Raw genomic sequence first — 15845 nt, 5'->3', positions numbered from 1 at the left:
AAGACAAGGTGCAGGAGGTAAAGGAGTAGGAGGAGAAGGATGAGGGGGTAAAGGAGTGGAGGAGGAGAAGGGTGAGGGGGTAAAGGAGTGGAGGAGGAGAAGGGTGAGGGGGTAAAGGAGTGGAGGTGGAGAAGGATGAGGGGGTAAAGGAGTGGAGGAGGAGAAGGATGAGGAGGTAAAGGAGTGGAGGTGGAGAAGGATGAGGGGGTAAAGGAGTGGAGGAGGAGAAGGATGAGGAGGTAAAGGAGTGGAGGTGGAGAAGGATGAGGGGGTAAAGGAGTGGAGGAGGAGAAGGATGAGGGGGTAAAGGAGTGGAGGAGAAGAAGGATGAGGAGGTAAAGGAGTGGAGGAGAAGGATGAGGGGGTAAAGGAGTGGAGGAGGAGGACACAAATCAGGATATAAAGGAGTGGAGGAGGAAGAAAAGGATCAGGTGATTCCATGGTACTAAGCATAAGACAACATTGAATCTCACAGCCAGACTTGGAAAGAAAGCGAGATATAGCATTTTTTATAGACTTTTTTTTTTAAATGTTCTGTTTGAACTCCCAAAGGCAAAGGTCTAATTAGAGATGACTGATGGACTAATGATGACGATGTTCTTTGGAGTCTTTGGAGTCATCATTATAATTCTACAGACAAACAATCCATACCCAATCACTGTTGCCATCAAGAGTTGAGCTGCTGAAAATGAACACTCAGTAATATGCTGAAGCAGGGCACAAGCAAACGAATACGTTCAGTCTGATCAATCCTAATAAACGATAAGTAAACATTGCCCCTGTGTCTCCAGCAGAAAAGTTATTCCTTCTAAGTGAATTAGTGGGGGGAAAAAGCGCCATCTCCCCGCTGCCCTGGATATGTGCGCCGAGCTAAAGTAGAGCACGGATTCATGTTATTTTGATTCATGAGATCAAGAGCACCGCTGGGGAGACGTGCGTGTGTTTGTTTTGTTCGTGTCAGAGCGCAGGAAGGGGGCTTCGGTGTTGTTTTCTTTCCAGTCCTCACCTCCTCTTCCCACTGTCTTCTCTCCGCAAAAAAATAAATAAAATCTCCCCCCAAAAAATGAGCTTTGGCCTGTTTCCCCCCCCTTCAGCTGCCTTTCCCCACCTTCTCGCGGTGGAAGTCCCTGAATAGCAGAACAACACTTCAAACGTGAACGCGCGCGCCGGGGTCTGCGCTAACTGCCTCAGAGCAGGCCGGCGAGAGAGAGAGCGAGTGGGGGGACCGCCCGAGGGGACGGAGGGGATTGAGATAAACACGGCCAGCCGTCGGGGCTCCAGCGCAACGCGTTCGCAGGAATTCGGCGCGCCGAGCGAGCGAGCGAGCGCGGCTTTAGCTTTTCCACTTGGCAGTCTCGCCGCGCGCGCTCTCTAGCACAGACGGGCGTCGACTTGGAGCCTTACCAGGCCGGCTGGGGCTGTATATCTGGCACAGACGTGCTCTGGATGGAGGGGGCGCAGAATGCCAGAGGATGGTGCCTTCCAGTGCCGGGGCTTTTGTCTGGGTTTTAAATGCCTTAGGTAGGCGAGAAAATACGAGAGGGCCCCCCCCAAAAAAAACCCTCTTTTCCTTTTTTTACAACTTACAAGGCTTTCTAGGGCAAACAATTCACACAATAGTGTACACAAAAACAGAATTCTCTCTTTAGCTCCCTTTTCTTGTCTTCCATTTTACAGGGCTGTTGTTTGGTTGTTGAATATAATCCCTCTCTCACTGAGTCACAGCATTTTCCAGGATTGTCTGCCTATGTACTTGTGTTGTGTTGCGTGCGACCACAGACGCAGTGTATATGTCTCCTCCTCCACAGGGACGCCGGTGGCACCAGAGGATATAGCTCTTCTCAGACGCCTGTCTGACAAGGGGGAGCTCAGCTCTGCCTCTCCAGACTGGGAGTTGCCTTACGGGGGAGAAGACATGCAAATGCTGCTGCTGCTGCTGCTGCTGCGCTGGTCCTCTTGTTTACTCTATGGCACTCACTGCCCTGGGTGGAATCAGACATGACTGCAGGTGGGGGCGGGGGTGGGGTGGGTGGAGTAGGAGTGGCATCATGTGGGCTTTATTTATGTACCATCCATGAGGCAAAAAACAAGTACACCCTCTATTTATCTGATGGGCATCTTGTAATAGATAGATAGAGAGAGAGAGACAGAGAGAGAGAGAGAGAGAGAGAGAGAGAGAGAGAGAGGGGGAGAGAGGGAGGGAAGGAAGGGGGGTGGGTAGAACCCTTCACAGAAGAAATACTTCCCTTCCCAGATCAAGATATTGAGCACTTCATCATTCTCTGCCACCCCAGTTGCAATCAGACATTCCTCTGTCTTGGTATCTATTGTCTCTCAATTTCAGCCGTTGCTTTTTTTCCCTCTCTGTCAGTGCAGAGATTAGAAATGGGATCCACACAGACTCAATCTCGGGGGATGCCTCCCTGGAGAGTCGTGGATGAATCTCCCGAGCTGCGCCGCCTCAGAGTCGCTCGTGCGCCTCTCGGACCCTGAGTCTTGACATGCCAATGCGGTGGGTTAGCTATATAGACAGCGCTGGTTGACAGATGCCCGCTTTGGCAGAGAAAGAGAGAGAGAGAGACTGGTCACAGTGCCCTCTGCTGCGAAAAAACCAACGCAGCAGAGACTGGCTCAGTGACAACACAGAAAAGACATGCGTTTTTGTGTATGTGTGAATGTAGCCCAATGGTTCGATGTCTCCTCTTGTTTTAGGGTTCGTCTGGTGGGTCTCGAGGGTTAAGATGTCTGAGGACTGTTTTAGCCGTGTGTATGCCGCAGAGCGCTGTTGGCACAGGAACGGCAAAGCGGTAAACAAAAAACTGACCTTTTAAGTGTCTCCCCTGCTGAGGGGGGCTGCTGGTGTGTTTTTTTTGTTTGAGGAATAACTCGATCTGTTGCCTTTTCCACAGGACACGCTTTTATTTCGGCCCTCTCAAAGCGACGCTGTGGTGTGCAGAAATCAATGCCAACTCCAGACCGGAAAACTGCATTCCGAACTAATCCTTTTAAAGTCTTTTTTAAAAATCACCCAACTGGAGAGAGGACCGAATGTTTCCATAAATAACTAGCGAACTTGATTTGCGGGCTCAGACGCCATGAAAACGCGTTTTCTAAGGCCGTCACTTAAGCATGAGATCCCTCAAATGAGTAACATGTTATGACTGCGTCTACGAAGAGTGAGTCAGGGGGAAATAACAGGAGAAGGGGGGTAGGTAGTGGAGCTTGAATATAGTAAGAGATGGTAAACAGCTTTCAATTTGTCAGCTTATAGTAGTACAGGGTGGATTAAGATAAGGGAGCACTATATCAGGCTTTGCAAGAGTGACCGTGTAAAAACGCAGCGGCAACAACAACGGTGCAGAGAGGCCTTTGATAAGCCACTCGCATGAGCTCAGGAGAGGAGAGCTGCTCCAAAGCTAAATAGCTCAATTGGCGCTGTCAGGCTCTTATTGCTGCATCAAGTAGAGGAGCTAAAAGCCTCTGTCACTTCTCTTCCCTCCTTTCTTTTCCCCACTTTCTCTCTCTCTCTCTCTCTTTCTCTCTTCCCCCCCTCTCTCTCTCCACTCTGTTTCCTGCCATCTGTCCTGTTCTTTTCATCTTCACTCCTTTACTCTTCAACTTTTCTGCCTCTCCACCCCTCCCCCCTCCCCCACTGTGCTCTCCTCCCCCTCTCCTCTCCTCCCCCCCTCCTCTCCTCTGGTCCTCTCCTCCCTCTCTTCTCTCTCTTGCAGCTGTACTTGTCTTTGCCATCTTCCTTAACGTCCCTTCTCATCCACCTTTACCTCTCCACCTGCCCTTTTCTCTCCTTTCATGCGACATTTTCCATCCCTCCATCTGTTTTGTTTGTTTTCCTCTCTCTACTCTTTCTGTCAGTGCATGGTCTTATCTTTTACTGTTTACTCTCCCTGCTTTCTGCTCTTCACATTGACCCTAGTGCTCACCTCCTTCCATCTTTCTTTGTTGTCTTATCATTTGTCCTTTCTTTCTTTCCTTCCCCCTCCTCTCTCTTTCTCACTCCTCTCCACATCCCTAGTCTCTCTCTCCCTCCCTCTTACTCTCCTCTTGCTCTTTCTCTGCTTCTCTCTCTCTCTCTCTCTCCTCTCTGCAACTCCCGTCTCTGTACCCCTTACTCCTTCCTCTCTCTGTCGCTCTCCCTCTCCTCGCTCTTTCTCACACCTCTCTGCATCCCCACTCTCTCTCTCTCTCTTTCTTCTCTTCTCTCTCAGCAGGCTGTCAGTAGAATGGAACTGCGGGGCAGTCACCGTGCCCCGGGTGCAGTGGTGGGAGACAGCCTGCCCCTGATGGCAGGTGGACAACGGAGCCTCTCCTCCTCCTTTAAGACCCACATGCAGGTGAAATGACACTGGGGGGAGATATGCTCCTCGCCTCCCTCCAACCTCCCAAACCACCCCCTACCCCTGCACCCCCACCCGCAACACATACACATACACACATACACACACACATACATACACACATACACGCGCACGCACGCACACACACACACACACACACACACACACACACACAAAAATACGCACACACACACACACACACACACACACACACACACGCATACACACACACACACACACACACACACACGCTCACGCACGCACACACACACACACAAATACGCACACACACACACACACACACACACACACACACACACACACACACACACACACACACACACACACACACACACATAAAAACAGCTGCCCCTGATGCGCAGCAAAACACCACCCTAATGGCACTCCTCCGCAGTGTGGCCCTCTCCCCTCTGTGTGAGTCCGTACAGATTGGGCCAGGAGACGAGGGAAATGCCTGCCTTTGTGCACTGTATTGTAATCCCCTATCAAGAAACTGCTGCAGTGACACACATGCGCTCTGACTTACTAATGTTTGCTGCGCCTGTGTCTACTGGAAACGGGAATGATTTGCAGGTGGAGCCTACTGATGTGGCTCCAAAATACAGCATGCCACAATAATAACTCAAACAGTTAGTCTAGCCAACAGGCGGCATGGATTCTCTCCCATTCAATGTGTTGAATGGTACAAATTTCCTTGTCAGATCAAATTTGTCTGAAGGTACTGATGAGCCTACTGTTTGTCAGTTGTTGCCTATATTGCTCATTTCTTATCGTTTTACGCGCGACTGCGCATGAATCATATTACCCTAAATGGTTAAATGGCGCGACTTCACATATTCAGACCCCACACAATGAATATGCGCGTGTTGTGGCATTTGGGACGAGACATTCTTTTATATCAGATGCCGAGGGGGAAATCATCCATAGTGTGTCGCGAGATCATTAATCACTTTCCCTCATATAGCGCACGAGGTGCCATGGGAGCACGTGTCGCCACAGGCTGCACGCAAGACAAGGCTTTGTAACGTGCGCTGAGAGGAATAAGAATTAGTATGAATGGAGGTGGTGAGAGAGCAACAGAGAGAGAGAGAGAGAGAGGGAGGGAGGGAGAGAAAGCGAGATAGTCCAGCGCACACACACCAGCAACAGTCCCTGAGAAAGGGAGACGAGGAAACTAAAGGAAATACCCTGACTGGACACGCGCTTGTGCGCATCAGTCGGTGCCCCAGTGCATTCAAACCATTGCCGTGAAGATCACTGAAGCAATTCGGCCGTTTTTTCCCCTTAATCGCCGGAGACTGTCTTTATCAGAAGAAAAGTTTGACAGTGTTTTTTACGACCACAGGCTACTGTGCTTATCTCTTTTATAGTGTAAACAACGAATTTTCACTTTATAATCCTATACAATTTTTGGAGAGAGAAAGGACACATATCAGTAAACAGGAAAACTGAGCACCGCGCCCCCACCTAACATTGATTTGCTTTTTCAACGAAATTACTGGGAACTTATCGATGAAACCGTCTTTTGCTAATTAAATAGACGGACTGCTTGAATGGGCGGCTGTAAGGTATGATGTATGTTCTCTGCTGCAGTGTTCAAATGTACACTTTCTAATTATCTCCTGTTCATTGTCGTCTAGGATCGATTCAGGCTTGTTAATGGCTTATCGGCTGTCGCCACAGAAGTAAACTGCATTTGATAGATTTGTTATCATTTTCGTCATCGCAAAAGTTACGGACATTAAGTAATGCCAGCATATCAGGGATCCATCAAGAGTCGACGCTAACCTTACCCAGAGCTCAAGTTTCTTTACGCCGGTGTACTCTAGACGTTGTAGGTGCATACACTAAGGCGGGAAATACTTAACCGAGGACAGTTGGTGGTGTTCAACGCAACCTGTTCATCTGGATAAAACCTTTTCCTCTATGCACGAGGACTGGACCCTCTGCAGGTTGTTAAATGGACGTAAACCTTCGCCTCCACGAGGAAAGTAGGAGAAAGTTGGTATCTGAGCTTTGAGTTATATATGAAGATCTGGGTACCAGCCTAGTCTCTACAACGCAGTCATGCCTATGCATGCCGTCACCTCCACGTTGATGTACCGGGGAATTTGCACTATTCCTGATATTTTGAACTACGGCGGACCAGTGAACCTGCCAGAAGATGAGGTCGAGGGTGAGTACAGGTGTCATTTCGACACCGTGTGTTACTCTTTGTCTTGAGATACCACACCAGTGTCTTTACATAAACAAGATCAAGTCGTACAGGCCCCCGTATAGCGGCCAACGGAACACCTGTTAATGCTCATAATGGCATATTTCATCACAGTGTGTGTGTGTGTGTGTGTGTGTGTGTGTGTATCACTAAGCTTTCAAACACATGCATCATGTGCATCAACCCACAGATAACTTCCCCTCGCCACACTATCTATGACTCATAGCCAGAGCCGTGGTTCACTAAAACGGTCTTATTTCAGGACCACGGACAGCACCATTTGTCAGCACTGGTTTGGTTGTCTTCAGCTGTCGACGTTTCTGCCCACATCTGGCAATATAGACATCCGTGAATAGCCAACAAACATGTTCTAAAACTCTTCCAGCCTTCAGCATGTAGAACATTCATTCTATTCAAATTCAGGTGTGTTATAGGGACCTCCATAAGATGTGTAGTTTGGCGCACATACAGTAGATGATTGTCAGATTGGATTTCTGTGTTTAGGTTACATGTGTATATCCTGTCCAGTCTTCATGATCAATATCATCGACATATGATGTAACAAGACAATAGAAGCATGAGCTCCGTTGATGTTACTGTGAATATATGACATGCATTTATGATTTAGTTTGTAAATGCAGGCATGTCCCTCTCTCTTTACTGTTTCATATGCACACACTGGGGAGTGCTAATTTTCGTTCTTCAAAGAGTGGCTTGATAGTGTTTGACAGAAAAGTTTAAAGCACACGAGACAGTCTTTGACTGAGAATTTTCTGTCAATTTTATATATAAATATATATTTTTAAAATCCACTCTGAAGTGAGTGTGTGAAAAGCTGTGAGAGGCTCAGAGTTCATTATGAGTGTACACACAAGCATGTCTTATGAATGTACCCTGGGCTAAGAATGATGCAGGTCTTTGACTGATGAATCAGTGTTCAAATCTTCCTTTGCTATGTGGTGTTTTGGTACATTGAGGTCAAAACTTACTGTCAGTGAGAATTTACTGATCCATACCTGATCTCAGAGCCTGATACATGATTCAAAGATACATCAAAGGTGAGGGGCATGCTTGTGCTCTGTGATGGAAAATAGAGTGCTTTGTTTTGATACTTAATTCTTAGAGTTTAATTTGCACCTCAGAAGAGAAAAAAACATTCTGACCCACCGACCATTTTTTTTTTTTCACAACCAATTTTCCCTGGTACACCATATGGCTTCTGTCACCACCATAATAGAGTCCACTAATGGGCCCAGGACTGATTCTACTTTGCACCTGGTACCAAATAGAGCAATGATCCCAAATACCAAGACCCCAATAATGTTTTATATACTGTAATCTAAGACATTCTTTGTCTGATATTTAATTTATATAAAAATCTTTAATTTATTTCAGTGAAGACATATGACATTGTACATACTTTCATTATGGTGCATACCTTCATAATGGTCATCAGTGGCCTGTTGTTCCTTTGAAATGGGCCCCTGATGTGCAAGATCATTCACCAGCAAAAACAGATTTCCTGACCACTACAAGCAGCTGTCCCGACGTATTATGTCCGCTTTGTCCTCTCCTCCCCACTGGGGAAGGCTTAGTCCCTGTTTCCTGTTGTGATTGTACTTGTCTGTCTTCCTCTTTGTTTTTCTGTATTTGTTTGTGTATATGTGTGTCTTTATATGTGTGTGTGTGTGTACACTCTCAGAATGTGAAATGTGAAATTGAATTAGCTCCAGTTTACTATTGTGTCCTTAAATATACACACACATTTACTGGAACACCGTATGCACAGAGAGCTAGTGTCTGCATGCCCATGTGTCTCTGTTTACCTTCAGGGTGTGTGACAGAAAGACAATTTTAGTGTAATCACGTGAGTTCAAATTCTATCTCCCTCTTATCAACCACCTGCATTTTTATGTGCAAAATTTGAAATACAAATTTGACTGAATCCATAGGACCTTCCTTTTTTTTCACAGCATCGATGCCCAACACAAATGTACACACACACACACACACATACACACACAGGGCTTGCAAGTTTAAATCGAATTTCTGTCCTCTGCAGCATAAATTTGCATCAGATTTGTTGTGAGGTTTCAAATTCTCTTCTTCTAATTCAAACATTGTTTTGTATGACAAAAACTATGATTATCTCTCCGTGCTCACACATCCTCCCTGGGTCCTGTTGCTTCTCTGTCTCTCCACTCATCCCCTCCTCTCCGTCTCAGCTCAGTCCTAATTCAGTAGTAGATGAGGTAAAAACATGACGTCTCTCAGCTCAGTCCTAATTCAGTAGTAGATGAGCTCAGTCCTAATTCAGCAGTAGATGAGGTAAAGACATGACGTCTCTCAGCTCCGTCCTAATTCAGCAGTAGATGAGCTCAGTCCTAATTCAGCAGTAGATGAGGTAAAGACATGACGTCTCTCAGCTCAGTCCTAATTCAGCAGTAGATGAAGTAAAGACATGACGTCTCTCAGCTCCGTCCTAATTCAGCAGTAGATGAAGTAAAGACATGACGTCTCTCAGCTCCGTCCTAATTCAGCAGTAGATGAGGTAAAGACATGACGTCTCTCAGGTATTTCTAGACCTTGAGTGTGAGCACTTTCCATGTCAGTCTCTCGAATCGTACAGCGTGTACTACATGAATCACCATAGCGTCCACACTCAGCTTACTGTGATGTCCACCTACATATTGACATACCTGTCCCCATTCACCAAGAAAAGGTGCTAACAAGCACAGGCACAGTCCTTACTACAGTAGATGACAGTCAGACGTCAATAGTGCCTGTATGTAAGACCCATGTAAGAGTTCGCTGACATACAGTATATGTGAGATAAATGTCTGTACATATGTCCCATGGCTTTCATCTCAGCTGTTGAGTTATGCCTAGACCTTGGCCATACTTGGGTGTTATAACGCACTGGCACGGTGCACCTGTATGACATTTCCTTCTGCAGGATCATTAACAGTTGTCAATTCAAATGCAGTGTATGTAGACAGCACTGGCGTTGGCACAGGGCCACAATCAGATTGGCTCGTTGTGAATTCAATGAAAGCGCTGGCCGGAGAGAGATGTGTACAGAGGTGATTGAATTTGGAGCGGCTTGCTTTCCGTTCCCATTGGTGTCCACTGTACACACACAGGCCACACTGGGGCCATCTGGAGTGAGCCAGCAGCACTAGTGTCTGTCCCCGGCATGCTTTTCATGGCTGCATCTAATCTAGTAATAACTGATATGTGAAGGTATGGCGACGCGACCTAGTCAGAGAGCTTGGGAGACACACACACACACACACACACACACACAGGCTTGAGCACGCATACACATATACACACACACACACACACACATACACACACACACACACACTCACACATACACACACACACACACACAGGCATGAGCACACACGCACGCACGCACGCACGCACGCACGCACGCACACACGCACACACACACACACATAAAGCCTTGTGCTAACGTTGGAATGCTTTCACTGGACATCAGTCTCTTCCATTCCTGCCTTCTTTCCGTCAGTGCTTTGTTTGTGATAAGGGATTCTGCAGCTTGTGTGTAGTGTGTGGAAGCGTAGTGTGTGATTCATGCTCGGAAACCTGATACAGCTCACACACTCGTGCTGCCAACACAAGTCCTCTCCTCTCCTCTCTTCTCCTCTTCCCTCTGTCCCCACAGCAGAGTTTTCTGTCTTAGAGCAGACGGCAGAATGCTTCCTCACGAGAGGAAGAGAAAGAGTAGAAGAGACAGCAGATAGTTGCATAGTGCAAGGTGACAGAGACAGAGAGAGAGAGAGAGAGAGAGAGAGAGAGAGAGAGAGACACACACATACACAGAAAGAGAGATGTCTTTGTTTCATCCCAGTCGCAACGTCTGGTGCATCAGATACTTTTTCCCTCTGTACATTTTTCTATTTTCAGGAACAGACTAGATTCGGCTTCCACGAATTGGCAGCTCTCCTCAATCTCCCAAAAAAAAGAAAGGAAGAAAGAAAGAAAGAAAGGAAGAAAGAGTAAGAAAGAAAGAGAAAGAAAGAAAAGAGGAAATGTCTTCCTGCCACTTTCCATTCCTGCCTGCAACTAAACCTAAACCCATTACCTCACACAGTTGTCTTGCCAATTCTCAGGGAAAAAAAAGAAAAATCAAACTTATTTGTTTGTGCTTCAGTGAAAAAGCCTTCAGTTTCAAAAGACGCTGGAATGCTAATCCATACACACCTTGCAGTCAAAAGACACCTCGTCTATCTCTCCACAAGCCCAGGCTTAAATACTGATGACCAACTGCTTAATTAAAATGAATTATGAGCGAATAGTTTGTTCAGTATGCACATCAGCTGAGCACTTATGGCTGATTGGAGTGGTCAGCTTCAGATTAGTCTTTCTGTGAAAGGACAAATTGGCTCCCGCGGGCAATGCGGAGGGCAGCTATTGAGTGGTGTCAGGTCAGGCTGGGTGGCGCTGGCCATGAGCGACGGGTGAGAGGGACGGTCCTCTGATGAAACCCGCCGACGACACTCGGGTTTTCAATTACCAGACCAGTCACTGTGGGGAGCCGTGCGACAGTCGCGCTTCAATGGCTCCCGAAAAAAAAAAAAAAAAAGAAGAAGCAGGTCAGAGGCAATATCTGCAGTTGATTGCATTCTCTCCCTTCTTTTATTCGGTTAGGGGGCGCGAGTGCGGAATCCCTCGACTGAAAGTCACCTTATCACCCGTGTCACTAATATCTAATTTATAGGCACCAGGCACTATGGGGGGTGTTACTTACTTAGTTAAAAAGTTTCCTGGAACAAATATGGGTCGATGGCAACAAGTCATGTAAATAATGTCTAAGGGAAATCTAGGAATGCAGTCATTTGTCAGTCTGTTCATTTTAAGCCATCACACAGATATGCAGATGTTTTGGGGAAAGAGAGCCACAAGTTCCGAGTGACCATAGCAAGATAATGGACGGCCAGTCTCACACATCTGGTTTACTCTGCTAATCACCCGCCTATGTGCCACCAGTGGAAGTTGGTCTCAGATGCATGCTTCATTCATACTGATTGTGTTGATCGGCCTATGGCTATGGCAATGTTTAAATGCTTAAACGCCTTAACAAGCAACATGTGCTTCTCTATGGACTCCAGAGTTCACCCCCAGCAGGTTTTCACTTGCGCTCCCATCTTTGGTATTCATTACTCCTCCACACATTTGCCTGTGTTTGTCCAGGGTGAGGGCGTATGCTGAATAACTTGATGAGGGGGAGACAGATTTGCAATATTTACAAATCTCCGTTCTCCTCTAAAGAATATGTGCTGTAGCTCTCTCTCTCTCTCTCTCTCTCTCTCTCTCACACTCTCTCTCTCTCTCTCTCTCTCTCTGCGAAGTTTGTCCATACAGCCATCTCAGCAGGATTTCATGCATATCATCTCTTCACACTTCTGTGTAATTAGAACGTCTATCGGGTACCTAGGCTTCTGTCTGTTTAGTCAGTCTTATGGTGTATGGAAGAAAAACACCAGGTGTATTCACAAGAAAAATTATGATTCTTCGGTTAATGCAGCGTCAATCTTTATTCCTACGAAAAGCAATCACGGAAGCACGTGAGGCACCAATCTTGATGAGTGAACCCAGAGCCTCTCAAACTCTTGTCCACGTTCTTGTGCCAAAGTGCCTCCTACACTCTAAATGTAAATGAATTAGGCTTCCAAAGCAAATAGGTCTGATGACCTTATGTTGTTCTGTATGACAGTTAAATCTCCACCTTGACCTATAGGCTCTCAGTGAACTACCTCCCAAACCCAATTTACAAGTGTTTGCTTACATTCGCTTTGCTGACAAGTTGCTTCCAGGCCCTGGATGAGGCCAATGCGTGGATCTTTGAGTGTTACATGGATGACATCATCATGTGGGACATGATGTAGTACCATGTTCTTAGACAGGGTAAACTGTAAATCCTTACGCTGTATTTATTCTTTTCTAACGTACAACGTTAGAAACGTCTTAATCGTTCTTATATCTTAAAATGTCTTTGTGCTTATAATGGTTCCTTCCACTTTAAAAAACGTTTCACCATCATACAGTACAAGGACTGAATCATCCATTTATTATCCATCTATTTAGCTGTTCATCTTATCTACCTGTCTATCTACCTGTCTATCTGCGTGTCTATCTGCCTGTCTATCTGCGTGTCTATCTGCCTGCCTGTCTATCTCACCGTCTGTGGAACGCTTGTTATCAGATGGTAAACTCAAAGCAAACAGGGAAAGAAAAATAATGAAGCAAAGACAAAGAGGTTTTGTCTTAGAAATGTCTGAACAAAGTTGATGTTTGAAAATCAGGTTTGATCAGACAGTTGCTTGTTTAAAGCATCCAGCTTGTATTTAAGAATTTGAGAATTCTGAGGAGAGTCATTTTGAATATGAATTTCTAGGATATCATCAATGACATTCAACCAAGAGAAGAATATGACAGTGACATTTCTAACTCAGTTTTGTTACTCATGTCACAACTGATTAAAAAAAGCTATGGATATTATGTATAGGGTCCAGAAGGGAAATTGAGCTGGAATGTCTACAGTATATTGACATTCAGACTAGGTAATTGTTGTTCAATCACTGGCTGTCCACCAACGCAATGTATAATGGCATAGAAAGATTGGCTGCGGCACAGCAAATACACATAGCCTAAAATCTGGCTCCTGCAGAGCGGATTGACAGCCAGCTCACGAGCCAGACGACGTTTTGCAAACCTCACCGAAAGCAAAGACGACCGTGACTTGTCGTACTTGTGAGGAGGAGGCCCCTGGCCGTGTCCTATTAATCCCCAAAGTATTTGTGCCATCCATTAACACTTGTGGGCTGTCTGTTTGCTGATGATAATGGTGGAGGTTACAGGGGGAGCCGCCTGCCGTCTCTCCTCACATCTGTCTGCCATGACGATGCCTTTCCCATCAGCAGTATTATGGGGTGTCAAGACTTACATAATGTATGCTATAATTCCTTCGTACAGATTTAGATGCGAGCATGGAAATCCATATAAATAGGCAGTTGTTCACTGCTTGTACAATAAGGATACATACTGTAATGATTTTATGCTTTATCCATAAGAGACCTGCTTAGCTATAAGCCATGACTCCATAAGCATATTCTCTAACTGATTCTGCCTCCATGAACATTGCTGTGTGGCAAAGACCCCATGCAGCCATTTAAAGGCACGATTATCATCAGGTGACATATTAAAGACATCAGGTAAAATACATCACAAGCCTTCAGATGGAACAGCGCTGGGCTTTCTTGGGAAGTCACAGAGCTCCTGGTTAGCTGACCTGTCAGCTACAATAGAGTCCCTCTGTCCTTGCCAAAGAATATGTCTGGCTCCCTCATCAGAACCGAGAGGCTTGTCATCTGCACCCCCCCACCCCCCAACCACACACGCATACACACACACACACACACACACACACCTCTCTCACTCACACACACAAGAAGAAGAAGTGTGACGCAGTGCGCACAGGAAGTGGTTACGGTAATAAGACGGAGGCACCAATCCTCTCATGTGTGCGGTGACTCACACAAGGCTTGTCAGCTGTCACAAGTGAGCCTCTCTCTGTTTGCTCAGGCAACCACCACACACAGGGCCACGTCTATTCTGTCCATATTCCTCAGTGTGACAGCATTCCCCCAAACCAGCCCACCCTGAAAAAAAGTCAATCCGATGTTTGCACACTATTATTCTCTGTATCATTGCGTCATTCTCTATTATTACCTCTGAGCGCAAGTAAGGTGAGTGAATGAGTAGCGGCGGTTCACCAGGATGATTTATTGATGAATTATTAGTATTACAGTAGTATGCACTAGACTGGTGTGGTGTTGTACGTAGGACATAAAACGCCTGATTTAAATGTATATCCAAACATTGGCATATATCCAGTTTCCTGCGTCATCCAGGCCTAAAGCATGCGGTGCCAACCGTCCGTCAGCCATAATGGGATTACAATTGTGTTGCCTCCCAGACATCTTCACTAATCACACTGTATCCTATCATTCTGACTGATAGGATACACTCAGCATCTATGTTGGTTAAGAAGTCGGATGTAGACAAATACTCTTAAGGTGCATGACGAATTTACACATAATTGCCAACTGATGTATGGCAGAGTTAGTCGTATTTGCTTGGTAACTCCTGATTAATCCGCTAAATAGGCTTTAATCCATGTATTCATAGCAGGCCTGCCGAACACAACACCGTGTGCTGTGTACTGTTTCAATGTAGGCCTTCCTGCTAAATCTATGATAGAGGCTGAAATGTAATCAAATGCAATGAAAGATGGAGAGCTAAATAGAACTAGAATGTAGGCAGAGAACTGTGAGATCCAGTGCCCGAGTTAATGTTCTAACGAGCGAAAGGCCACGTAGGCTTTAATATCATTACACGGAGAGTCCCACTGGTTTGCTACCTGTGCAGCCAGCTGCACTCAGGAATGTCATTTCTTGAAATGCCCATGTGCCCCTCAGGCCGAGGATGCACTAAAAGTGTGAAATTACGGCAATTACACTGAGGGATATGGGGTGGGTGGTGGTGGTGGTGGTGGAGCTGGTGGAGGAGAGGGCTGGACATGCATGCATTTCTCTTTTTATAAACCCCCAGATATGTAATGGAACAGTAAAGTGGCTGCCTTGCACGGTTTTTGCGGAGTGCTTCTCTCTCTCTCTCTGTGTGTGTGTGTGTGTGTGTGTGTGTGTGTGTGTGTGTGGATGCAGTCGGCTGCTGCCTAGCGCTGCTGTATTTATCCGCAGAAGGTATGTCCGGCCCCAGAGAGTGGGAGTTGCGTCGGTGTGTTTTTCCGCGAGGTCAAACGCGAGCGCTTTGAAAGCATATGCTTCCATGGCAATGGAGCGCAGCTCGGCATCGCCACGGCGACCGGTAGCCGTGAGAAAACCTAGCGCTGCTGGCGGAACGCCACTCTTGGCTCCGTGTCAAGTTGCAGAAATTCAGCGTGCAAAGACCTTGTTTCCTACTTGAAACTGTAGACAGAAAATAGGACCCCCTCCAAAAAAAAAATAAATAAAGAATAAGCCACTCACTACTCAAAGTCATGAACGATGTCTGCACTGTTTCTCCAACCCCCCCCCCCCCAGTTCTGTAATATTCAATGCCATGTCTCTCCCAAATGCCAGTCTAAATACCAAAAGCCCTTTTGTGTGTCCCGAACAATGACAGCAGACAGAAGCCTTCGACTTCTGACAAAGTTCTGTCCC

At 46.2% G+C, this 15845-nt stretch overlaps 1 protein-coding gene across 1 annotated transcript in view; it reads left to right on the top strand.

Annotated features, from left to right (window-relative positions):
* The first annotated feature begins 5843 nt into the window (after positions 1–5843).
* LOC134089527 (calcium-binding protein 7) overlaps positions 5844–15845 on the top strand; it is a 20332-nt gene continuing 10330 nt past the window's right edge. The window contains exon 1 of the mRNA XM_062543972.1: positions 5844–6552. Coding sequence (XP_062399956.1) covers positions 6444–6552 — 109 coding nt within the window. The 5' untranslated portion in view covers positions 5844–6443. The remainder of the gene's footprint in view (positions 6553–15845) is intronic.

Source organism: Sardina pilchardus, chromosome 8, assembly GCF_963854185.1.
Source record: "Sardina pilchardus chromosome 8, fSarPil1.1, whole genome shotgun sequence".
NCBI classification, from domain to species: domain Eukaryota; kingdom Metazoa; phylum Chordata; class Actinopteri; order Clupeiformes; family Clupeidae; genus Sardina; species Sardina pilchardus.
Note: the sequence above shows the minus strand (reverse complement) of the source record. Positions and strands in the feature narration are given on the sequence as shown.